At 28.8% G+C, this 26,489-nt stretch overlaps 1 protein-coding gene across 1 annotated transcript in view; it reads left to right on the top strand.

Annotated features, from left to right (window-relative positions):
* Positions 1 to 26,489, top strand: part of LOC107454167 (dorsal-ventral patterning protein Sog-like) — a gene marked incomplete at its 5' end in the record, with an annotated part of 95,390 nt that overhangs the window by 52,024 nt on the left and 16,877 nt on the right. Inside the window, 9 exon segments of the mRNA NM_001323832.1 lie at positions 3,022 to 3,093; positions 12,942 to 13,089; positions 13,793 to 13,892; positions 14,564 to 14,705; positions 20,634 to 20,780; positions 21,863 to 21,966; positions 22,583 to 22,727; positions 24,817 to 24,923; positions 25,223 to 25,348. Coding sequence (NP_001310761.1) covers positions 3,022 to 3,093; positions 12,942 to 13,089; positions 13,793 to 13,892; positions 14,564 to 14,705; positions 20,634 to 20,780; positions 21,863 to 21,966; positions 22,583 to 22,727; positions 24,817 to 24,923; positions 25,223 to 25,348 — 1,091 coding nt within the window.

Here is a 26,489-nt window from a genome sequence, read left to right as displayed (position 1 = left end):
AGCAAAAGTTATTGAAATTTTTTTCCTACATTTTAATTTTGGTATAAGAAAATGTACATGCTCCGATATAATTTTTTTTAAAATTAGATTAGATGGAATAAGAATTATCAAATTAAATGGTGTCATATATAACCAGGTTTCGAAGAAAAAATATGAAAGTAAAATATTTGAAGTTGAAGTGAAAATATTCCCCCCCCCCCTCCTAAATGAAGATTTTTAAAATTGCTTAATCATTTCCATTTTTTTTATATTTTTTCGAGTCCAAACAATGCAACGTCTGTGTTACTTTTCAGATATTAATAAATTAGAACGCAAACTTTGTTTATTTTTACAGAACTGTGTCTTTTCTTCGTTTTCATAATTATCTTATCAGAGCGCGCTGATTAAAAATTGGCATAACTAAATCTGTCGCAGTTATGAATAACCTTTTACAGTTAGAAACTGACAGCAGCTTTAAAAAATAGTATATTTTTCACTAAAATTAATATTCTTCAAGCTTATTTGGGAATTTTACTAATGCTTAGGAAGCATAAAATTATGCGTTCATGTTAAATATTCAGTTTTGTATGGATCAATCATTGTCCTCCGCGTTGTTTATGTTTGAAAGGGCATTATTAAAGCCTCTTCGGTGGTCTTATTCGCCTTTCTTTGCATTTTCGATAGCTTACCTTTCTTAGGTGGTATTAAACACTTTCCAAATACCCCTACATCCGGCATAAATTAAAATAAAAAAATGGTGGGGGATACTATTATATTATTATTCTATTCATTGGATAATCCACCCATAGAAGAAATATGTAGATTGTGGTTTAACTTACTTCAGTGGAAAAAGAACATTTTTGTACACGTGACCTCTCTATAACTATCAGTATTTTGTACGTTGGGATTTATTTTTAAAGAGCTTTGCAACGATGAAAACCTGGCTTTGGAAAGGGAAAAAAAAATTCTTTTATATTGTTTGTGACTTCGAGTTTTCTCACCGTCTATTTATGTGATATTTTCCTTTTCTCTGAAAAAGCATTTCCTTTCCTTTAACCATTGTTGAGGCTGCATAGACTTGTGCATGTTTCTAGCTTTTCATGGTCGTTATTATCGTTCTATTTATGGCATTTAAAATGCATTTCTTTTTGTACTTACGCTTTGTATAAAAGGTAAATAGCAGGGAATTTTGAAGAAAGCTGATCCGGATTATAGTTTATGATATCTTTTTTTTTTTTTTTTTTTTTTTTTTTTTTTACCTTCAAGGATTTCCGTTTTCCACATGGTATTTGTTTGAGGTGTGCGGTTTAACAAAATTTTATCCCCTTTTCAATCAGATTGTACTTGCAATCTTTATAAATAAATTCTTTTTGGGGTGAGCTTATATTTTTTTCCAAGATCTGTATCATGCGATTATGAAAACCTACCTTATTTTACTAGAATTGGTTCGAAGTTATATTTTTATTGATGTGATGTATTTTAGTAAATTTTATTTAAAATGTGAAATTTATGGTTCTATGTTTTCCAAATTGACATTTCTAAATTTGTTATTAAGGGACGTTAATAAAATTCAAATGTATTGTTTTGCAATATTTTATCTATTAATATTTTCGAAGAACAGAAGGGTTTAAAATTGAGTTGGAACAGGGAGTAATGCAAGAGTTTTTTTATCTTGTTGATAGTGGTGAAGAGGGAGACTTAAAAAAATAAATAAGTAAAAATTAATTTACTCAGTTTGTATAATGGGAACGCATTTTAGGTGGTCATTTTTTTAAACTAATTCTATAAAGAAAATAATAAATTTCTGGCAATAATATTTCAGAAATTTATAAATTTATTTTAATGCAATTGTTAACTTTTTTCATATAAAAAAATCTCATGTTTATTTTTGCCCTTTTATTCAAAGTAACTAACTAAATAAATGAAAGAATAATAGTTTTTATGCAAGCTCAATACTAAGTGGCTTATTTAAAAGATTTTGAGTTATATTATCGAAAAAGTAATTACAACTTTCATTGTAAGCTTTTATAGATATCTAAGCATATTTGTGCCGAAAATAATTTTTTTTCTTTCCTTGTTTACTGTACCAAAAAAAAAATTATCTTGCTTATTCGATCTAAGGCACTTCCTAATATTAAATTGCAAACGTCGCATAAATTCTACTACATTCCAACTATTTCTAATATTTCTTATCTCTACAGCTTTTTTTTTAAATTTCTTATTGCTATACTTAATTAACGAAAATTATACTATGAAAGATACTTCACATTTTTTTTTTAAAATCAGGGGTCTGTCCAGACATTTTGTGAAAGGTCCGTTTTTCGTAAAATTGTGAAAAAATTAGTCACATTCTTTCAAGCAGGGTCCGCTTTTATGAATTTGTGCAAATAGGGTCCGTTATTGCAAAAAAAAANTGTAAGCTTTTATAGATATGTAAGCATATTTGTGCCGAAAACTCTTTTTTTTCTTCCATGTTTGCTGTACCAAAAAAAAAAATTATCTTGCGTATTCGATCTAAGGCACTTCCTAATATTAAAGTGCAAACGTTGCATAAATTCTACTACATTCCAATTATTTTTAATACTTCTTATCTCTACAATTTTTTTTAATTTCTTATTGCTATACTTAATTAACGAAAATTATACTATGAAAGATTCTTAAAATTTTTTTAAATAAATTGACTCGACGAAATTGAAATATATTTTTAGTTAACATTTCGTAAATTATTTCCCAAAAGTTGTTCCCTCTTAGAAATTTTCGATATTTTGAATAAAAATGACGAATCCCTATTTCTACCACTTGGATTGTTAAAAAAAAAAATGATTTTAGTAATTATTTACCTACAAGCACTGGATTTAAAAATTTGTTGTTAAACCTTTTTTAAAAAAGTTGTAACATAAAATATTTTTTCTTAATTGTTGTGTGGTTTACAATTTCTTTTCTGGTAGTAAATACACTTTTACTTGGAGGAAAAATCTATTATTTTATTCGATTCAATGATATTGAGTAACAAATATGAGATAAACTCGTAATTTTTTTCAGACTATGCTGATTTGGAAGAAGATATAGCGACCCGGAAGCTAGAATCAGAAGATGAAGATAAAATTCTGAAAGGTATGTAGAATATTACTTGCTGTTGTCTAGAGAGCAATTGTTTTTACCAGAACAATTATTTTATACAACTGTCATACTTTTCTCCCTTGTGTAGTGCTTTATAGCTATAACTTACCAATGCTTGAATTATACATAAATAAGCTTGATCTACTACAGGCCTTAATATGTTTTTATATACCACATGCGAAAAAAAGACCCTACTAGTTTTTTATTTTGTCACCAGCGTTGAACAGAAGATCCAGATGAGATTAGCAGTTAATGATGTTTAATTATAAAACCGTTGCATTTTTCAACCCAATCACGAAGAGAAGGAATCTCAACTAAAAATGGGAGAAGAAACTTAACAACAGCACATTCAAATATTTGGAGAAATTAGCTTTCGTGGAGATATTATTTTTTCATGAAATTAATTCGCATTCGCTTTGCACGGAAAAGGTAAACCTCTAAGTGGTTAGTTCACCAACAAGAAGACTATAAATGTACTTGATCTATAATCTGTCTGCTCCAGATGTCTATGACAATGATAGAAGTATACGAATTAGCCACTAATTGCTGGGATTCGAACTCAGAGCCATCCCGGTTGTAATTTTAAGTTATTGTCACATTTTCAACTTCTATCTTTAACTATTTACTGTTGCATACCTTCTTTCATCCACCGAAGCTTTTTTACCGGTCCAGGGAATCATATGTCTGTTCTTCGCCACCATAGCTAAGAACCAGGTAGGTTTTATAACATTGAATACAATGCTGTTCACTTAAGCCTATAAGCATTGGGGATATAAAAAATTCAAAATAATATTTTACAAATTGTATTTACGTATATTTAAGTTTTTCCATCCAATAAAATAATTATTTTTTACTATATCATTCTGCATATTATGTTCATTTAACGAAATTAATTCCGACCAGTAAGACAATTATCCATAAAAGTGGTAGCAAAGGGTTGAGATTTAGAAGCGAATGAATATATAGAACCCTTGCAGAAAATTTATCAGTCAGTCTTGACAAATGGGGTTTCCTTTTTAGAAATTAAATGTTATTTACTTCTTTTGGTGATGCGTTTGTTAACGCTTTTCAGCCCTTGCTTCTCGAATTTAACTTAAACACTACCGTGTAACACTAAATAGTGATGAGGATTGGCTGAACTTCAAATATCTTCTTGGCAAACTTTCTTGCGTCTGACATTGGCTTTTCATTCTTCAAAGATTCTTTAGAAGATTATAAGATAGCTTCGGAAAATAATGCCAAATCGTTCTGCTAATTCTTTTATTTTTCGCTGAAACAGAGTAAACAGCCCGTGACTTTATTTATAATTTGGAACTGAAATAACGTTTTGTGCCTATTCACCTTTTAGGCTTCTAATGTGAATTTATAAAAAATTCTTATGTTTATATAATCTATCAGATATATGGTCAAATTAATTACCATATTTTGTGCAACTTAAGAGCTACAACAAAATGTTAACTTAAATTTGTCTTTATGGAATGTCCTTTAAAATATTTTAATCTGAAAAAAAGGACACCGTTATTTTAATAAAGAGATTCTAAAATTAGGCCATTCAAAGAACCGTTTGATCAAAAATACTTTTTTTTTAAATCTTCAATTCCTCTCCATTTCTGATATTTATTGATGATTAATTGACTTGCTANTTATATTTTTTTTCAAGATCTGTATCATGCGAATTATGAAAATCTACCTTATTTTACTAGAATTGGTTAGAAGTTATATTTTTATTAATGTGATGTATTTTAGTAAATTTTATTTAAAATTTTGAAATGTGAAATTCCTGGTTCTCTGTTTTCCAGATTGACATTTCTAAGTTTATTTTTTAGTGTTATAAGGGACGTTAATAAAATTCAAATATATTGTTTTGTAATATTTTAGCTATTAATTTTTTCATAGAACAGTAGGGTTTAAAATTGCGTTGGAACAGGGGATAATGCAAGAGTTTAATCTTGTTGATAGTGGTGAAGAGGGAGACTTAAGAAAATAAATAAATAAAAATTAATTTACTCAGTTAGTATTATGAGAACGCATGTTAGTTGGTCCTTTTTTACACTAATTCTATAACGAAAATAATGAATTTCTGGCTATAATATCTCAGAAATTTATAAATCTATTTTGATGCAATTGTTAACTTTTTACGTATCAAAAAATCTTAGGTTTATTTTTGCACTTTTATTCAAAGTAACTAACTAAATAAATGGAAGAATAATTGTTTTTATACAAGCTCAAAACTGAGTGGCTTATTTAAAAGCTTTTGAGTTACGTTATCGAAAAAGTAAATGCAACTTTCATTGTAAGCTTTTATAGATATGTAAGCATATTTGTGCCGAAAACTCTTTTTTTTCTTCCATGTTTGCTGTACCAAAAAAAAAAATTATCTTGCGTATTCGATCTAAGGCACTTCCTAATATTAAAGTGCAAACGTTGCATAAATTCTACTACATTCCAATTATTTTTAATACTTCTTATCTCTACAATTTTTTTTAATTTCTTATTGCTATACTTAATTAACGAAAATTATACTATGAAAGATTCTTAAAATTTTTTTAAATAAATTGACTCGACGAAATTGAAATATATTTTTAGTTAACATTTCGTAAATTATTTCCCAAAAGTTGTTCCCTCTTAGAAATTTTCGATATTTTGAATAAAAATGACGAATCCCTATTTCTACCACTTGGATTGTTAAAAAAAAAAATGATTTTAGTAATTATTTACCTACAAGCACTGGATTTAAAAATTTGTTGTTAAACCTTTTTTAAAAAAGTTGTAACATAAAATATTTTTTCTTAATTGTTGTGTGGTTTACAATTTCTTTTCTGGTAGTAAATACACTTTTACTTGGAGGAAAAATCTATTATTTTATTCGATTCAATGATATTGAGTAACAAATATGAGATAAACTCGTAATTTTTTTCAGACTATGCTGATTTGGAAGAAGATATAGCGACCCGGAAGCTAGAATCAGAAGATGAAGATAAAATTCTGAAAGGTATGTAGAATATTACTTGCTGTTGTCTAGAGAGCAATTGTTTTTACCAGAACAATTATTTTATACAACTGTCATACTTTTCTCCCTTGTGTAGTGCTTTATAGCTATAACTTACCAATGCTTGAATTATACATAAATAAGCTTGATCTACTACAGGCCTTAATATGTTTTTATATACCACATGCGAAAAAAAGACCCTACTAGTTTTTTATTTTGTCACCAGCGTTGAACAGAAGATCCAGATGAGATTAGCAGTTAATGATGTTTAATTATAAAACCGTTGCATTTTTCAACCCAATCACGAAGAGAAGGAATCTCAACTAAAAATGGGAGAAGAAACTTAACAACAGCACATTCAAATATTTGGAGAAATTAGCTTTCGTGGAGATATTATTTTTTCATGAAATTAATTCGCATTCGCTTTGCACGGAAAAGGTAAACCTCTAAGTGGTTAGTTCACCAACAAGAAGACTATAAATGTACTTGATCTATAATCTGTCTGCTCCAGATGTCTATGACAATGATAGAAGTATACGAATTAGCCACTAATTGCTGGGATTCGAACTCAGAGCCATCCCGGTTGTAATTTTAAGTTATTGTCACATTTTCAACTTCTATCTTTAACTATTTACTGTTGCATACCTTCTTTCATCCACCGAAGCTTTTTTACCGGTCCAGGGAATCATATGTCTGTTCTTCGCCACCATAGCTAAGAACCAGGTAGGTTTTATAACATTGAATACAATGCTGTTCACTTAAGCCTATAAGCATTGGGGATATAAAAAATTCAAAATAATATTTTACAAATTGTATTTACGTATATTTAAGTTTTTCCATCCAATAAAATAATTATTTTTTACTATATCATTCTGCATATTATGTTCATTTAACGAAATTAATTCCGACCAGTAAGACAATTATCCATAAAAGTGGTAGCAAAGGGTTGAGATTTAGAAGCGAATGAATATATAGAACCCTTGCAGAAAATTTATCAGTCAGTCTTGACAAATGGGGTTTCCTTTTTAGAAATTAAATGTTATTTACTTCTTTTGGTGATGCGTTTGTTAACGCTTTTCAGCCCTTGCTTCTCGAATTTAACTTAAACACTACCGTGTAACACTAAATAGTGATGAGGATTGGCTGAACTTCAAATATCTTCTTGGCAAACTTTCTTGCGTCTGACATTGGCTTTTCATTCTTCAAAGATTCTTTAGAAGATTATAAGATAGCTTCGGAAAATAATGCCAAATCGTTCTGCTAATTCTTTTATTTTTCGCTGAAACAGAGTAAACAGCCCGTGACTTTATTTATAATTTGGAACTGAAATAACGTTTTGTGCCTATTCACCTTTTAGGCTTCTAATGTGAATTTATAAAAAATTCTTATGTTTATATAATCTATCAGATATATGGTCAAATTAATTACCATATTTTGTGCAACTTAAGAGCTACAACAAAATGTTAACTTAAATTTGTCTTTATGGAATGTCCTTTAAAATATTTTAATCTGAAAAAAAGGACACCGTTATTTTAATAAAGAGATTCTAAAATTAGGCCATTCAAAGAACCGTTTGATCAAAAATACTTTTTTTTTAAATCTTCAATTCCTCTCCATTTCTGATATTTATTGATGATTAATTGACTTGCTACAAACTTATTTCCAGTATTGCATGGCATCAGAAAAAATAATTATTGTATGAAAAATTCTATACAAAAAGTCATTATATTTAAACATCTTGCTCTACAGTTCTAAATGTCAAACGATTCTATTAAATTGGAGTTTAAAAAAGACATGTGAAGGCATTTTTTTGGTATCATAATGTACGGAAAGTTCGTTAGCTGTAAAACATTCCTGAGATAGTTGCAGCACTTATTTTTATGAAAAATATAAAAACATTTTTATTAAACTTAAACATTGGAAAACAACAACATTAAATTTTGATTTCTTTCCTTGAATGATCAATCACGCCTTATTCAAGTCTTTCCGGCCTTGAATGAATACCATAACGCAGATGGAGATATGCCATAAGAGATTGTTCTATTTATGATTATTTAATATCTAAATTCAGAGTTGATAACATTGTTACCTGTATTCTATTTAGAGACATGACTAATTGTTTCGCATAGATCCTGTTTCTTCTTCAGTGTTCTATTTATTTTTGTTTGTTGTATCGGTGTTTTCTTTTTAAAAAAAATCTAAAATTTTGGTATTAAAACGGTCATAAGGTCATTTACTTTCATTAGTTTATTGCGCGAAAAACAATATCTAAAAATGCGCATACATAATTTATTATGTGTTGGAATTAATTGATAGACTTAATTAGTATTGAATTGATTAACATACTGGTGCTGAAGCTGTTTAAATTTTTATCTGCATAAAATTCAATGAAAAAATTATTTGAAACTTGTAAATTGTCTTGAATTTTATAAGTTTCTTAGTCACGACAATTCATTATATTATAGTTAATTATTATAAGTAAATGATTATACTTTTGATTGACTAAGTTATAAATATAACATAAATACTCATTAATGTATGAATATTTTTGTTTTTTATCGTATTTTATATTACACGAATTAATTTTACTGAATTATTTATTAAAACTTGTACGTGGAATGTACAATAACTTTTTTTTAAATTTACGAACTGAAAATTACTGCTATCCGCGTGTAGTAAGTTGTTAATCCGTAATATTCTTAAATAGCTTATTTTTATTTTTATCTACTTTAAAGTACATATTCAGGAGTCTGTTTAGAAGAAATTTGGGTCTGTTAACGGACCCTTCACGAAATATCTTTTCATAAAAACGGACCCTTCACGAAATATTTTAACTTAAAAACGGACCCTTCACAAAATAATTTATCTTATAATTGGACCATTCACAAATTTGTTTATCTTCGTTATTGTTTTGTTAATTGAATAAACCCTTCCCAGGAAGGGGGAGGGGAAGAGAAACAAATGCAAACCAACTAAGTTTTGTCTTCAGCAGAAGCTTCTTCCTTTATACGTCCGAAATGAATATTCTGCGTTCAGCAGTATAAACTATAAATACCAGATATTTGTATGTTGTATCTCTAATTTAGTAGCAGCAATTGCTGCTTATTTTTTAAAATTTAATTTTTTAAATNAAATAATTATTTTTTACTATATCATTCTGCATATTATGTTCATTTAACGAAATTAATTCCGACCAGTAAGACAATTATCCATAAAAGTGGTAGCAAAGGGTTGAGATTTAGAAGCGAATGAATATATAGAACCCTTGCAGAAAATTTATCAGTCAGTCTTGACAAATGGGGTTTCCTTTTTAGAAATTAAATGTTATTTACTTCTTTTGGTGATGCGTTTGTTAACGCTTTTCAGCCCTTGCTTCTCGAATTTAACTTAAACACTACCGTGTAACACTAAATAGTGATGAGGATTGGCTGAACTTCAAATATCTTCTTGGCAAACTTTCTTGCGTCTGACATTGGCTTTTCATTCTTCAAAGATTCTTTAGAAGATTATAAGATAGCTTCGGAAAATAATGCCAAATCGTTCTGTTAATTCTTTTATTTTTCGCTGAAACAGAGTAAACAGCCCGTGACTTTATTTATAATTTGGAACTGAAATAACGTTTTGTGCCTATTCACCTTTTAGGCTGCTGTCTTCTAATGCGAATTTATAAAAAATTCTTATCTTTATATAATCTATCAGATATATGGTCAAATTAATTACCATATTTTGTGCAACTTAAGAGCTACAACAAAATGTTAACTTGAATTTGTCTTTATGGAATGTCTTTTAAAATATTTTAATCTGAGAAAAGGGACACCGTTATTTTAATCAAGAGATTCTAAGATTAGGCCATTCATAGAACTGTTTGACCCAAAAGACTTTTTTTTTTCTAAATTTTCAATTCCTCTCTATTTCTGATATTTATTGATGATCAATTAACTTGTTACAAACTTATTTCCGTTCCATGACATTAGAAAAAAATATTATTGTAAGAAAAAGTCGATATATAAAGTCATTATATTTAAACATCTTGTTCTAAAGTTCTAAATATCAAACGATTCTATTAAATTGACGTTTAAAAGATAATTTTATGTTTTTAACTTTTATCTTAGCATAAAATAAAGCGTATCGAGGCTATACTGAGTTCTAAATATTAAATAATTTCATAACTGTAGTATTTTTGGTATATTCTATTTCTAATTTTTATTGTAGAATAGATTAAGATGCATCAAGTAATTTTTTATGTTACATAATATTTTGTTGCTCCAAGTATCAAACGCCTCATTTTAAAAATAGTTTTATATTTATAATTTTCATTTTAGAACAAAAATGAGATATCTGAAAGTATTTTTTTTTGTTCTTAGTATGAAACGATTTTATAAATTATGCGATTTATAATATTTTCCCCCCTAATTTTTAAGTACAAAATAAAAGGCATGTGAAGGTATTTTTTTGGTATCATAATGTTCTTCCTTTCTACGGAAAGTTTGTTAGCTGTAAAACATTTCTGAGATAGTTGCAGCACTTATTTTTATAAAAAATATTAAAACATTTTTATAAAACTTAAACATTGGAAAACAACAACATTAAATTTTGATTTTTTTCCTTGAATGATTAATCACGCCTAATTCAAGTCTTTCCGGCCTTGGATGAATACCATAACGCAGATGGATATGCCATAAGAGATTGTTCTATTTATGATTATTTAATATCTAAATTCAGAGTTGATAACATTGTTACCTGTATTCTATTTAGAGACATGACTAATTGTTTCGCATAGATCCTGTTTCTTCTTCAGTGTTCTATTTATTTTTGTTTGTTCTATCGGTGTTTTCTTTTTAAAACAATCTAAAATTTTGATATTAAAACGGTCATAAGGGGTCATTTACTTTCATTAGTTTATTGCGCGAAAAACAATATCTAAAAATGTGCATACATAATTTATTATGCGTTGGAATAAATTGATAGATAGACTTAATTAGTATTAAATTGATTAACATATTGGTGCTGAAACTGTTCAAATTTTTATCTGCGTAAAATTGAATGAGAAAATTGTCTTGAATTTTTTAAGTGTCTTAGTCACGACTATTCATTATATAACAGTTAATTATTATAAGTAAATGACTATATTTTTGATTGATTAAGTTATAAATATAGCATAAATACTCATTAATATATGAATATTTTTGTTATTTATCGTATTTTATATTATACGAATTAATTTTACTTAATTATTTATTAAAAGTTGTACGCGGTAAGTACAATAATTTTTTTAAAATTTAAAAACTTAAAATTATTGCTATCCGTGTGTAGTAAGCTGTTGATCCGTAATATTCTTAAAAAGCTTATTTTTATTTTTAACTACTTTAAAGTATATATTAATTGAGAAGGTATTTATTATTGTTGTACATAATTGAAATTTTAATTATTTAAAGATTTCGTTATTTGCACGAAATAGCGTTCTCTTCAATTTTTTTCCAAAAGGAAATACGCTCTCAAAAGGGAAGAAAAGGGGGAAGGAACATATTTGATGTATGTTTCTTTTTTACATAACTAGATTAGATTTTATTGACTCTTCTCGCAAGATCGTAAAAGAAAAGTCTGCAGGCGCCAGTTGGCGATACTTTCTGACCACGCCTCAGCAGACAGTTTTCTTAAGCGTCTTGGACATAGAATAACAATAACATAATTTCAAGAGTTGAATCAAGAAAAACGAAGAGAAATTTGCATAAAGAAGAAATGTTTTAGAAATAATAACATAACTCAATATATTGTTAAAAATAATAATGATTTCATGGAACTTTTACTCGTGGTGTGACAAGGTCATAAAGTTGCTCGCTGTAGGGTGGTCATCATACTTCAAGACACGATTCCATTCATGGTGGTTTTAATTTGTTTTATCATCTCCTCGCAGTGTAACAGCAATAGTATTATTTTTTTATTGACAATTAGAGGACGCCGCCCCTTCTCGCTTCGTTCACCACCCCCACCTTTGTACCGTAATAATTTTAATTTCTTTAACCATCAATATTATCAAGATTATCTGTTGCATCAAAATTAAGAATTATCCAACTAAAAGATCCCAAAAATTTTTATTTTATTTTATTAATACATATTTAGTTTTTAATTCACGTGCGATAAAATTTGAACTCTATTTCCGTAGCAACTTTATCCAATAACTTTTTTTTCTTTCCAATTTCTTATATAATTTCTGTTTGCTAGAAAAACTCGCAAATTATTTTTTGTCTAATAAATTCTTTAGCAATAATAATCCCAAAAAATTGAATCGGTAAGATGTTACTTCATTAAAAATCTCATTCGTTTCAAAAATGTACAAGTTGGAAAATAACAGCAAACATGTTTTAAGCGCTCAAAAATGGGCACTTATTTTTAAGATGGTAAGATGTTACTCGGATTACTCTTAAGATGTTAATCGGTAAGATGTTCTTCATTAAAAACCTCATTCGCTTCAAAAAGGAAGAAGGTTAGAAAATAACAGCGTTTTAAGCGCTCAAAAATGGGCACTTGTTTTTGAGTGCTTGAAACATGTCCTATGTTATTTCCAATTTTTATATTTGTAATTGTTATTTTGTATTAATTATTTTAATTGCATGAGGTAGCTAAATACAGTTTTGCATGATATTTTATGAACGTAAATGTATGTTATTAAATAAATTTGCAATCTAATGATTTTAAAATAGTAACACTATGCCTTTATCATAAAATGATTTTAAATTCTGGTCTGTATAATATATTTGTTTCCCCAAATATAATAATTGTCAGTTAAAATTTTTTGTTCTTGCATTATTTACTTTGCAACGAATATTAAAAGTCATAATTTTTATTTTTCCAGAATATACGGCTCTATTGACTGGAAAGATATTAGTTCCACGAGTATCGGTTTCTGGAGAAGCAGTATCACGAGCAACAGTTGCTGGAGCAGCACGTGGTTATTTTGTTTTTACTAAACGAGATCTTCATTATACCATAAATTACAGAGGGTAAGTTGAATCGAAGTTAACGCATGCTTTGATGAATTCTTCTACAAGGCACACTTTCCACGTGTATTTTCTTAACTTTCTTATTATGGTTACTGAGGTGACAAATTTTACCATAATTATTACAATTACATTGTAAAGATTATGGTTTTATAAATGATAAGAAAAAATTGCGGTTCTTTTCCTGTTTGAAATACTTTTTCTTACCTTTACTACCAAGAGTTATGAAATGTTGTCGTTTTCTACTAATTTGCGATTTTTTTTTCTTTTTCTCAAACAATTAATTCTAAGAACAACAGAAAAAAACTATTTGATACAAACAAGAAACAAAAAAAAAGCAAGGAAATATCATCTGCCAACAAGTTATTCTGTGAATTAGTCTTCTTTCCTTATGCAAAAAAGCAAAAGAACATAAACTCAAATTTCAAAAAATTGTGATCAGTCATTTTTAGTGGTTCGAATGAAAGATGCTAAAAAGACAAGATTTATTTCTAAGTACCAAATACAAGAACATTAATTCCAAGTAGTCAATTTTGATTTTAACATTTTATAATGAAGTATAAAATTTTAGTGTTGTATAATTTTTAATTTATCAATTATTAACTATACCATTTCATTTTTATAATTAATGTTTTAATGTATTTTCTGTTCTAAAATTCTTGGTTTTGCAAAATTATTTGCATGTTAAAGGGAGTTAATTTTACAGAATTCCACGCCCTGCGTCAGTTCGCTTTACAAATGAAGAAGGAAACATATTGGAAGAACATGAAATTCCCATTGCACCCCACCATGTTCAAGGATCAAAAGTATGTTAGTATTTTTAGATGTATCTGATTATGATTCTTTTTTTTGGAATTTATGTAACTAATGGAATAAATTTTGTAATAGAATATATCAATATATAATCCAATTACTCTTTTTTATGTAAAAATCGCAATGGTTTCAAGCAAAAGATTCAAAAATTAATTATCTGTAAAATGCATAGTTAACGGGTTGAGAAGCGTGGTGCGGAGGCTGGATGAATATTAGCACCATCTTCCCTCCGATCATAATTGTGGAATTTTAGTGTGAGCAAGTAATGACTCTTTAAGGTTGAATAACCAAACAGTTCACCACAGGGATAGAAATTAAGAAAATTTAGCCACTAATTCGAAGCACCAGTATATCAAGAAACTAAATCAACATCAATGGATTGTTGTGAAGTTGCTATTGGATTGACTATAGAAGATATTCTCCTCTCCCAAGTACCACAAATGAGACTTAAGTTTAAATTATAATATCACAACTCAAGTTGCCATAATACTTGACCTTGAGTTGTGTTAAAAAGGAAAGAGCATGGAAGTGTTAGTCATTACCTCAAATTCATTACTTCAATAAACCTTTCGTCGACGATGATAAAATTTAAATGAATAATACATTCGTAAGTTTTTTTAATCCTTTTTTTTAAAATTAATGGCCTATTTTAATTCCTTTATAGGTTTGTGGTGTTTGGAGAAGAGTTCCCAAAGTCTATCGTCGATTGCTTCAAAAAGAGAAACTTATCTTTATATTGGTAACTAGCTCACATGCTGATGGAATTGTTGGAGGGAGAATTATGAAACACAATTCTATAAATACAGGTGAGACTTTTCTTAAAATTTATGGGGATTGTGTTCTAGGGCAGCGGTTGAGAATTTTTTTCGGCTATGGAACCCTGAATGGTTAACCATCTTTCGACNGGACTAATTACTGTTTCTGATATTTAAAATGTCTTACAGTTGAAGTTCAGTTAGGAATTGGTTTTTGGTGTATATGTATAAACTGAAACATGAATGAAACGAGACGAATTCTGCTTTTCGTTTGAGTGATAACAAAAAATAACTACGATAAACATTGAAAGTGGTTATCAAGAAAGTATTTTTCTTTATTAGCGAATTAGATTATTTTATTCTAATTTAAATAGCTTGATGGGAATCTATTGCAATAATTTTAAAGCCTGTATTTTATATAATTCAATCAATAGAAAAAAAAACCCTTTAATTTTTTTTAATTGGCCCCTTATTTTATGATTTCGTAAAAGTAATCGAAATATTAAGTAAATACCAGATAATTAATTGGATATAAATGTAATTATAGGTCTCAAAAATGTTAAAACTAACTGTTTAAGAAAAGTCCCAACTCTCGGAACCCCTATAACTTTTTCTCGGAACCTTCCGTGGAACACTAGCTTGAATTTAGGTGCGATTCAACTACCCAAATTTAAATAAATTGATTTTGAAGTATTTTCTATGAGTAATTCTTAATCCTAAATAACTGACAAAAAGTAAATAATCACTTCATGAAACATAACTGAAAAATATTGGCCACAATCGATCAATCAAACCTTTTATAAACGATCAAATTCTGCATTATTTTTTTTTTTTTTTTTTTTGAAGGATCTTTTGAGTATTTTTCGCGTGTTTGATGTTTCTTTAAATTGGTAATAGAAGTAATATTTTTTTAAAAATGAAATTGGACAAGTGTGGAGTATTTCGTAAATACCACCCTTAATAATTTTAGATTCCTTGTCAAAGTGAGTTGAAAATGTATTCCATTTTAGTGAGCTCAAATTATTATTTTTTAGGGAATAAAGAATAAAAACGCTGTAAAAGTCTAATGAGCCTATCTTTGGGAGGGCAGGAGTAATAACAAACATTTTTTTTCTTTACTTTTGACATATTCACCTTCAAGATAATATGCATTTTCAACGCTTTCATTCTAGGAGAAACAATCCCTTGCTTAGATAATAAGATGCTTACGATTCTTGTCTATCGTGTCGATAAATCTGTAGTTAAATCTGTAATCTCTCAATGTAATTAGACTACTAGATCTATTGGATGCTTGTTTTAAACTGTCTTAATTTTTGTGAAGGATCCTTCTTTTTTTTTTTTTTTAAATAGTACTAGATTTTATTAAGAGTACAGAAATAAGATATGTAGGTTGATTTGTTACCATAAAACTGAAATTTTCCAGATCTTGGACCCCTTGATCTAGAGTTGAACAGTCCTAATGCCCAACACTAGATAATCTCCGTCAGCACGCATCCTCATACTTATTGTTAGTTTGAAATGCGCTTCAGCGAATTAAAAGTTATCTCAACTTGTATTAAAAAGAGCGTGAAGTGTGTAGATGTAGCGTAAAGATTCTTAACTCTACCAACTCAAAACTGCAAAATAAACCTTCTGCGTATTGCGACTGGAGGGAAAAAAATGGATGTATGGGCAGGGGCATAGGGAGATCTTCGATATTTGTCATCGGAGGGTTCGCGGACCAAAATAACTGGAGGAGCTGTCTTGTCTGTCGTGTCGTCTGGGTTCGTGTGCCGTTTTTCTCCAGAAACTGTCTTCGTGATAAAGATGAACCAACAGCTGCTCAGAAGAGCAGTTCACGCTCTTAAAATCGGTAGTTTACGCGCAGATTCTTTTTTTTAAATTGCCTTTTTTATTAGAGGTTGAAGGTACCACGCTGTCTGCAGGGTTCATGCTCACGGTTCGACGGTAGCACGTTATTTGGGAGGTGACATACATCTTTTTGTAACACATCTATTTACCTTTTGCTTTTTTTTCTCCCTCTCCTGTTCTTTCGAAAAGCTTGGGAATCTACGGGGTTGCACCTTACGTAACAAATGACTCTAAGGGAAAGCGTAAACCGCACTACGCAGTTATGCTTGTTTTTATGATGAGCATGGCAAATCCTGGTATGCCTCTGTGTTTTAAATGAAAATGATTTATAATATATTTAAGTTCAGCTCTTTCTCTCAAGTAATTGTTGCTGTTTAGAGAAATTCTAATTCTAAAATCCGGATATTAAAAAATTTAAAATTATGTTGGTCAGAACTTAGGTAATTAATAGTTAGCAATAAAGATATGAATATTTTCGACAATTCTTATGGCAAAAATCCAATTTAAAGAATCTTAATATTTTCACAAATTGAACCATCCTGAATGGTTTTACAAATTACTTGTCAGGGGTCCGTTTAGAAGAAATTTGGGGCCGTTAACGGACCCTTCACAAAATATCTTTTCATAAAAACGAACCCTTCACAAAATATTTTAACTTAAAAACGGACCCTTTACAAAACGATTTTTCTTTTAATCGGACCCTTCACAAATTTGTTTATCTTCATTATTGTTTTGTTAATCAAATAAACCCTTCCCCGGGCAGAAAACAAGAAAGACGGATGTAAATGAACTAAATTTTGTCTTCTGCTGACGCTTCTTCCTTTATTCGTCCGAAATGAATATTCTGCATTCGGCAGTATAGGCTAAATACCAAATATTTATTTGTTGCATCGCTAATTTAGTAGCTGCAATTACTGTTTATTTTTTAAATTTTAATTTTTTTAATTATAAATTTACAGTGTTGAGTATAATCTTAAACTTTACAATTTAAAACTCCTTGAAAAAGTTTTTTTTGCAATAACGGACCCTGGTTGAAAGAATGTGACTTAACGTTTATTTTATATTCACAAATTACGAGTAATTTTTTCACAATTTTTTAAAAACGGGCCTATCACAAAATGTTTGGACAGACCCCTGCTTGTTCTATCTGAAATAAAGAATATCCATTATTATTTATCCATAGTAGGTGGTAAATATCACAAAAATTAAAATTTGGATTTTTATTTTTAATCTCTAATGGGTTGTAGGACAGTCAAAACGAAATGACCCACTGTATGAACTGTTAGAAATTTTGAAGCTCAATAACGGACAGTTACAGTACAAAGTGTTTTTGCTTTGTTAATAATTTGTAATGCAGCACAAATTGATTGTATAATTATATCATGCAGCATAATTAATATCAATTAATGTTAATTAGCTTTGCTAATTATTTTTAATACAGCATATATTTTTAGATTTTAATCCAACAAGAAAAATTAGGAAGTAGTTATACAATTGTATGTTAAAAACCATTTGGAAGCTCTACAACTACATTCTATAAACTCGCTTTTGTGTGTTTAAAGGTAAAATTTCAGCCTCCGTTCGACTAACTAGAGCAGGGCTCGAANTTTTAGATTTTAATCCAACAAGAAAAATTAGGAAGTAGTTATACAATTGTATGTTAAAAACCATTTGGAGGCTCTACAACTACATTCTATAAACTCGCTTTTGTGTGTTTAAAGGTAAAATTTCAGCCTCTGTTCGACTAACTAGAGAGAGACTAACTAGATAGAGTACTAAAATCTTAACTGGATTTCTGTACGTGTCGATAATGCTAATTTAAATTTTTCTGTGGCAGCTAAAAGTAGTTGCCGCTTTATCCTTACGAGGAAATTAATCGTCCAAAAGAAAACTACTATAATTTTCGGACTAATTACTGTTTCTGATATCAATGCAAGTTTCGATCTATTCTTCACCGATGCACGTTTAATTTATCACCATATTACCACTTGAAGACAAGGATGGTTAGTCCGAATTTCGACCTTTATCTAAATAATAATATTGAAATATTGAAAAAAACAAGTTTCAGTTGTTGCCTGATAGCTAGAAGCAAAATTTATATCGCTATTTTATCGCTAAGTAGATCAAAAATTCGACTACTTTCCGATTAGCTAGAGAATTCAAATTTCAATTAGAGTCTGGTACCAATACAAATTGCAATTGTTTTCTAAATAGAACAAGCAAAAGTAAATGCCATTTTAAATGACGACTTCTTTCTGACATAAATTAATAGAGACAAAAAAAAATGAAGAAAAAAGTAAAATAAATTGATTGAAAGTGACTCAAATTGATTGAAAGTGAGTAAATATCTTTAATTTTTAACTAACTTTAATAAGTAAACAAAAAACGCAGGAAACGTCATTTACGCAATAAATTTTTATCGCTAGCGAGAAACCCCCCCCCATGTCGTTTAAAAGTGATGCGACTTAACGTTTTTTGTTTTAAATCTGATAAATATAAAATTATATGCTTCTTTTTAATCCACTTGAAAATGGTTATTATAAATTTTTAATATAAAATTGAAATGAAATTTGTATGTAATGTTGTAAGTCTTTTGAAGTTTTTATTATTATTTTGTTAAGTTGACAAGAAAAAGAAAATGAATAGCTGAATATGTAATAGTTCTATCACTTACAACAACATATTTTATGTATCCATTAAAATCAAGTCAAACATTGCTTTCAGCTGAAATCTCTTATTTCAAATTTATTGCATTGTTTATTCTGGAAATCCGGATACAGACATTACGATTATGAAAAGAAAACACTTTTCTACTATTTTCGGCTCGCGTTTCTAAAACCAGTTAATGTTCGTCTTTCTTCATTTCATGATTTCCACTATTTCAATTTGTTTAAGGGTGTGTTATCTTTTTTAGCATTCCAAAGAAACTCGTTTCCATATAACATTTAAAGTTTGAAAATAGTTTCGGGATGTTGGTTTAAACTTTAAAAATAGTCTTTGAGCCAAAAGTGTTTTTCCAAAGTGGTTGGAAATAATTCAACACATCAACACATTCCAATATAGAAACATTCGGGAAAATAACAGAAATGAAAGTGACTGAAAAAAAAAAATATCTTCTTCATTTTTCTGAGAGCCACTGCAAGAGAAAAAGAAGTCTAAAATCTTGTTCTTTAAATATTTGGATAAGCGTTTTTTCTATAATCAAACATTTGTAGCGTCTTGAAAGCTGTTGGAAACATTTTTTTAGTTGTGTTATTTTAAAAATAACTTAAATCGTTTTTTTAAAAAAATTATTTTTGTTCACTCAATCACTTTGTTATCATATACAGATTTAAAAATAATTAGCAATTTTTCGTATCCTAAAAAATTCTTTTAAAATGCCAAGCTCTTTGCTCGTATTTTTTTAGAGAAGACATTTAATCGATATTAATTCATATTCTGTTGTAACCGTACCATAGGACATTGATTCTATGACCTTATATGAAACTAAGTTATTAATGAAACTAAATAGTTATGTACTTAAAAATAAGAAAATTAATTTGTTTCATAGTTAAAGCTGAAGAAAGGTCGAGATGTTTGAATAATGAAAACAGTAGGAGACAGTAGTGAACAATGAAAACAGAAATGGGGTAGAATTAAGAAAAGGTACAGTTACCTACGAAAAATAAAAAATTAACAAGGAAAACCCTTAAAAGAAACCGCGGTATTCTTAGAGACTGTGGCTGCCAAAAGGAATTTAAGTTTTTGGGAGCTATATTCTTTGAAACAAAGTTATATCTTAACTTTAATAACTTGAATAATTAATACAATTCTTCAATTATTATTTAAAATAATGCATCTTTATTACTTTATTTAATCTGTTTGCAAAGAAAAGTCTTTGTTTTCTACAAAAACTTCACTGATAGGATTTTATTAGAATAGTCAGCAGATACCTGTTAATTTTGCGTTCGCGGAACTGAATTATTTATACTCTCAAATAATTTTATTGCTATCAATAATAATTATCTGATTAGGAACATACCTTTCAATTAGTAGACAATCAGAATTTGTGTCACGCGAATCAGTGAAATAATATATTATGATTTTCATAATAGAACCTGTATAATTTGTTTGTTCTTGTTGTTTTAGAGGCGTACGGAACACTTTTACTTCCAAGCATAAAATCTGGTGATTTGGCGAATGAAACTCAAGGTACTGGTGGTATGGCGAACATTTTCCCAGTGACAGATAGTATTCATGTATCACTTGGTTTTAACGGCATATTCACGGCTGAAGGTAAGTTTTTTTTTAAAAAGTCCTCAAATATAAAATTATCTGAATCATATCTAAGAATTTAAGGTTTGATTTAGTTGCATTATTCATTTGTTTTGTTGAAAAATCTGCTATTACGGTAAAAAAAATCTATTCGGAAACTTAACTTAAACTTAGTTTTCAGCTGTGATGAGTTTTATTAACCCTTTGAAGCAGAATTTTTATTATACATATTTTTCACACTTTTTTTTCACTATTTTGTATTAATTTAGGCCAAAATAAGTGAACAATATTATATTTAGCTTTTCAATAAGTTATGTATATAAAATACAACGTGAGACACCGGCGTCTTTTAAGTGTGAAGGGCGAAATTCTCCAAACACGGCTCACTTCCGAGCAATAATTTTGCAAATTTGCACTTATTTGCAATTATTTAGATCTAAGAGAAACAAAATTTGAAATTCATTTAAAAAATCATTGAAATTTCTTTAATTTCCAAAATTAATTATTGAGGAACTTTTAAATGAGAAAGAAAAAAAAAATTCTATCTACTTTTTTGGATTTTAAATTTTAGTAGAAATTTAATTCTGATATTCTAACAGATGTTTTAGTAACTATTGGAGTGTTTTTTATAATAAAAAAATGCCTAAATGTATTTTTACGTGGAATTAGAGCACCAGAAAAAAAAAGCATAAAAGGGACAGAGTGTCTCGTCTCCGTCAAAGAGATAAAAAACATGACATTAGCATAGTTTTTTTATAGGTATATTGTTTAAGAACATAACTTCATCTGAGTAAATTTTATTACGAAACTTATTTTCAGCTTCATCTTTTTACTTTGCTGTATTTTGTTACGAAACATAACAACTTAGGCTTGATGACCAAAATTAACAACCAACAACTCCAAATTAACAACCATGACGAATATTATTGCTAATCATGACCTTAACTTTATTTTTAACTGTGATAAATTTTATTATAAACATATTTTTTTACCTTAGTTTGTACTTTTGATGTATTTTGATATATTTAAACATAACTTCAACTTAGATTCTAATCGTAATGAATTTTGTAGTGAAACGTTATCTACATTATATTTATTTTTAGATATCCGAGATGTGCCATTGATTGTTAGCCTTTTCTATGAAGATATGGATGGAAAGTTGCTGCCAATATCTGAAAGTTTAATTTCGTTACCAAAAGTGCACCCCGTATGTATAATTTCGTTATTGCTGTTTTAAGGAAATTGTTTTGAAGTAAAAATTTTATTTAATGCTATTTTTTTTTAAATCTTGAATTGCGAGGTATAATTAAATTAATCTGAAGTTTTTCGCTTTTTTTCCATAGCTTTTCAGTTGGCTTATTACTTTTACTTAAGTTTCACAATTGATTATACATATAAATATATATTAATTTTTATATTAGAAAGATTTACTAGTGGGATTTTAATTGTTTCATCGAACTTTTGATTTCTTTAAGTGTCCTATAGTGTTTGAATTCGTTAACTCTTATTGCATTTAAAATATACTAATGAAATAAAAAAAATTTCGATTAGTAATGTAAGCAGATGATGATTTAGAAATAAATACCACTTTGTATAATTTATTAAGAAAAAGAGTGGGTGATAATGCTATTTAGCATTTGGGCGCAAATGGATTCCTTATGTATATATTATTTCGATTATCCGAAGTTTATCCAGTTTAGATAATCGAGTTCTTGCTCCCCCCCCCTTTCCTAATATTTTTTTTAGTTGACAATTTTAAAACTACATAATTATATTAGTTAAATAACTTGATTATGTATAAAATCATGATGTTTAATTTCCAGCACTATAACAGCGCGACTGTCAAACTGGATCTGGCACCGCATCTCCAGGAGCGTCTGTCCAGCGGGAAGTTCGAACTTCGGATATCGTCCAAGGACGGACAACGCCTCCAGAGCGGACGCATCATGCCCAAGGTTACTTGCAACGGTAGGTTTATCCCATAACATCCTTCATTCTCGATTATGTCCGGGTTGGGAACCTCTGATGCTTCTAATCAAAGATGATCATGATCTATTCCCCCCTCTCTTTTTTTTCTTCTTCTCTATACCATCGATGTCCAAGATATCGCCGATAATTGACGCGGCTCCCAGTCCCAACTAATTAGTCAATCGGCTTTTTCTCTTTTATTGACACAACGCGTGGTTCTGAATATTCATTAATAGTCTGGAGATAATATCAGATAGGAGGCTAAGAAAAGGATGTGAAAACATTTTGCCTTTGCTTTTGTTGGTGCTGCTGCTTCATTCCTAATTTATTTCTTATGTGTTTGAATTTTCCATTCTTTTGGAGACCGAGAAGAATGTCTTGTCTATCAGTTTATAATTGGAAAATAATTTAAAACGTGTTATTGTGTGTTTTTAATTTAAGATATAACTTTACTACTTGACGTTCACCTTGCGTTGCGCCTCAAGCATGAAAAGATGTTAAATTATACCTCAAATATATCCGAGACGTATAAATCGATTTCTATTTGATTTGAAACTAATTCATCTATCTAATTAATTAATCTATTTGATTTTGTTTCAACAGTATATATTTTTAAATACTTTTCCTTAAAAAATTCTTTTGAGAATCAGTATTAAACATTCAAATTTTAGTAATGAACAGTTTACATTGCATAATTTTAACTAGATTAATCAAATTAAAAAAAAGTGATATTAATATTGATCCAGAAATTCGCTGTTCCTCCGTTTAGTAAGCGTTAGCAGCGAAACAAAGTGAGATACGTATATGCAATTTCTTTAACAATAAAAACATTTTTTTTGATAAATTTTCTCTTTTTTATTATTTTAGTCTTTTTTTACTATAATATATAATATCTCTTTATTTATAGAAGATCAGTTGATATTTTAATGTTAAATAAGTTTTTAATTTATTTCCTGATTCATTACTTAGTGTTAATATTGGAAAAAAAGCATTTCGTGAAAAAGTATTGATCCCTGGCTGAGGCTCAATATTACATTCGTTTGTTAATTTAATTGAACAGCTGACTGGACACTTTAGTGAACTTATAGTTATGTAGTTTTTTACCAGAGGGCTTTGTAAGCGGTTTTATCTTGAAGACAATAGTCACTCTACAGGGGTCTGTTTAGAAGAAATTTGGGTCCGTTAACGGACCCTTCACAAAATATCTTTTCATAGAAACGGACCCTTCACAAAATATTTTAACTTAAAAGCGGACTCTTCACAAAATATTTTAACTTAAAAACGGACCCTCCACAAAATTATTTTTCTTTTAATCGGATAAGATAAATTTGTTTATCTTCATTGTTATTTTGTTAATCGAATAAACCCTTTCCAGCGCAGAAAACAAGAGAGATGGATGTAAACGAATTAAGTTTTGTCTTCGGCAGACGATTCTTTCATTATTCGTCCGAAATGAATATTCTGCGTTCAGCAGTATAGGCTAAATACCAGCTATTTATATGTTGTATCTCTAGTTTAAAAGCAGCAATTGTTGTTTATTTTTTAAAATTTAATTTTTTTGATTATAATTTTGCAGTGTTGAGCATAATCTTGTATGTCTTTATAATTTAAAAACTCTTTGAAAAAAATATTGTTTTTGCAATAACGGACCCTGTTTGCACAAATTCATAAAAACGGACCCTGGTTGAAAGAATGTGAGTAATTTTTTCACAATTTCACGAAAAACGGACCTTTCTCAAAATGTCTGGACAGACCCCTGCTCTACTATTTCTAAACATCATTTATGTTAAGATGCTGATTAATAAATCTGCATGATTTAAGGATTAAATCTTTATTCCCTTCTGAATGTTTTGTTTTATTCGTGTATTCTTACTTTGAAGTAAATGAGTTCTCACTTGAGTCAAAGGATCATTTATATATTCACTGGGTTATATATTCACTGCGTTATCATTTATTTCCCACCTTTGAAATAGTGCGAATGAGAACGAACTTCGTATAATAATTACATAAGATTTAAAATGCAGTTATGTTTAAAACAATTAAAGATTTATTTTCTATGTATGTGGATAAATTTATTGCATTTTTATAGTGTTTGAAGCTGTTATCACGCCCACTGAAATAGTAGATACAAGTAAAGATCCGATTACAGGATTTATAATACTTGACATAGGCTCAGAAGGATTCATAAATTATAAGGTGAGTCTTATTTTAAAGTATTATACATTTTGTAACATTTTTCTTAGTTCGTTACTAACTAATGATTAATTTTATTATCCATTTAATTTAAAAAAAATTCGTATTCTTATGTAGTATATCATATAAGTGTATCATCGTAGTATATCATTGCGATATATTCGCAGATTTACTGTTATTTTTTTTTCTGCACTATATTAAACACATATAATATTTAACCGAATTTATTTATTACATTTTGTATTTTCCTACTGTTCCAATTGTTTAATGAGTTAATTGTTTCTGTGTGTTATTTATTTCAGTTGCACGTCAGCGATCCAAGCATTGAATCTGCCACAATTCGATTAGAAACTAAAGTAGAAACACCTAATGGTACAGGGATGCGTGTGTTACAACAAGTTTCACAAAACCTAACTAATTCATGGGTAAAATATTTCTTAATTCCTTTTTTGTAAATTATGATGCTTTACCCACTTTTTTTTTAAAGAAAAAAATTATTTATTATGTTTTTTTTTCTTCCAATTTTTAGAAAATAAAATTATATGATGGTAAAAAATTACAATGCACCATTTAATCATGATTAATTTTTTTATCCATATCAATAAGTTTGTATAACATAAGAAAGGACTTATAATCTTTTCAGGTTCTTATGCACTAAACAGCTTTCCCTTTATTCTTAAGTATTAACTGATGAATATATTTATTCATTGAATATCGGCAGGATTCATAACGTAATGTTATTTTCTGTTCTGAAATCTGTACTGCAAAATTGTATGTTCTAGCATTAGTCTTTTTTCTTCTTTTTTTTAAAGAAAAATAATTTGTTGAAATGCAGTTTGCGCAGAATTTAAAAATTATTCTAATAATCCGTGCCAAAGAGACAACACATTTCCTGTAATAGAAAAAAGAATAGTATAATTTATTGAGAATAGTATAGTTCATGATAATACTATAATTCCCATATATGGTTTTCCATGGTGTTTTAAAATATAAATCCATAGCAAGTGAACTCTAATAAAATCGATTCCTGGTGTAATTTTTATTCTTGAGCGAACCTCACTCAATAATGTACAGGGTGTTTCGCAATTATCATTCTTAATGTTTATTATTAGGCTCATTGAAAAAAATCAAGTCAAATAGAACCTATGCAGTTGGCGACGCAAATTAATATTTACGTTAGGGATAATATCGAAATCTGACTAATCATTACTGAAAAAATTGAGACTAAAAACATCGAGATTTGTTTAGGTTCGAGTTTAAACATGGTGCGTAGCGTTTTTAAATAGTGCTTAAAAGTTTTTATTTTCGATTTTCGTTTTTAAAAGCCCTTAAAGTTGTTTTTTTTAATGGGGCGTTTTTAAAAAGTGCTTAATTTTCCCTTTTCGAAAATGGGATTTTTTTTTTCTTTAACCATGTCGATTTTCGCAAACGCGTGGTTTTTATATTCAGGGGTCTGTCCAGACATTTTGTGAAAGGTCCGTTTTTCGTGAAACTGATAAAATTACTCACATTCTTTCAACCAGGGTCCGCTTTTATGAATTTGTGCAAATAGGGTAACACCCGCATTTC

The sequence above is a fragment of the Parasteatoda tepidariorum genome, chromosome 1 (genome assembly GCF_043381705.1).
Source record: "Parasteatoda tepidariorum isolate YZ-2023 chromosome 1, CAS_Ptep_4.0, whole genome shotgun sequence".
NCBI classification, from domain to species: Eukaryota; Metazoa; Arthropoda; class Arachnida; order Araneae; family Theridiidae; genus Parasteatoda; species Parasteatoda tepidariorum.
Note: the sequence above shows the minus strand (reverse complement) of the source record. Positions and strands in the feature narration are given on the sequence as shown.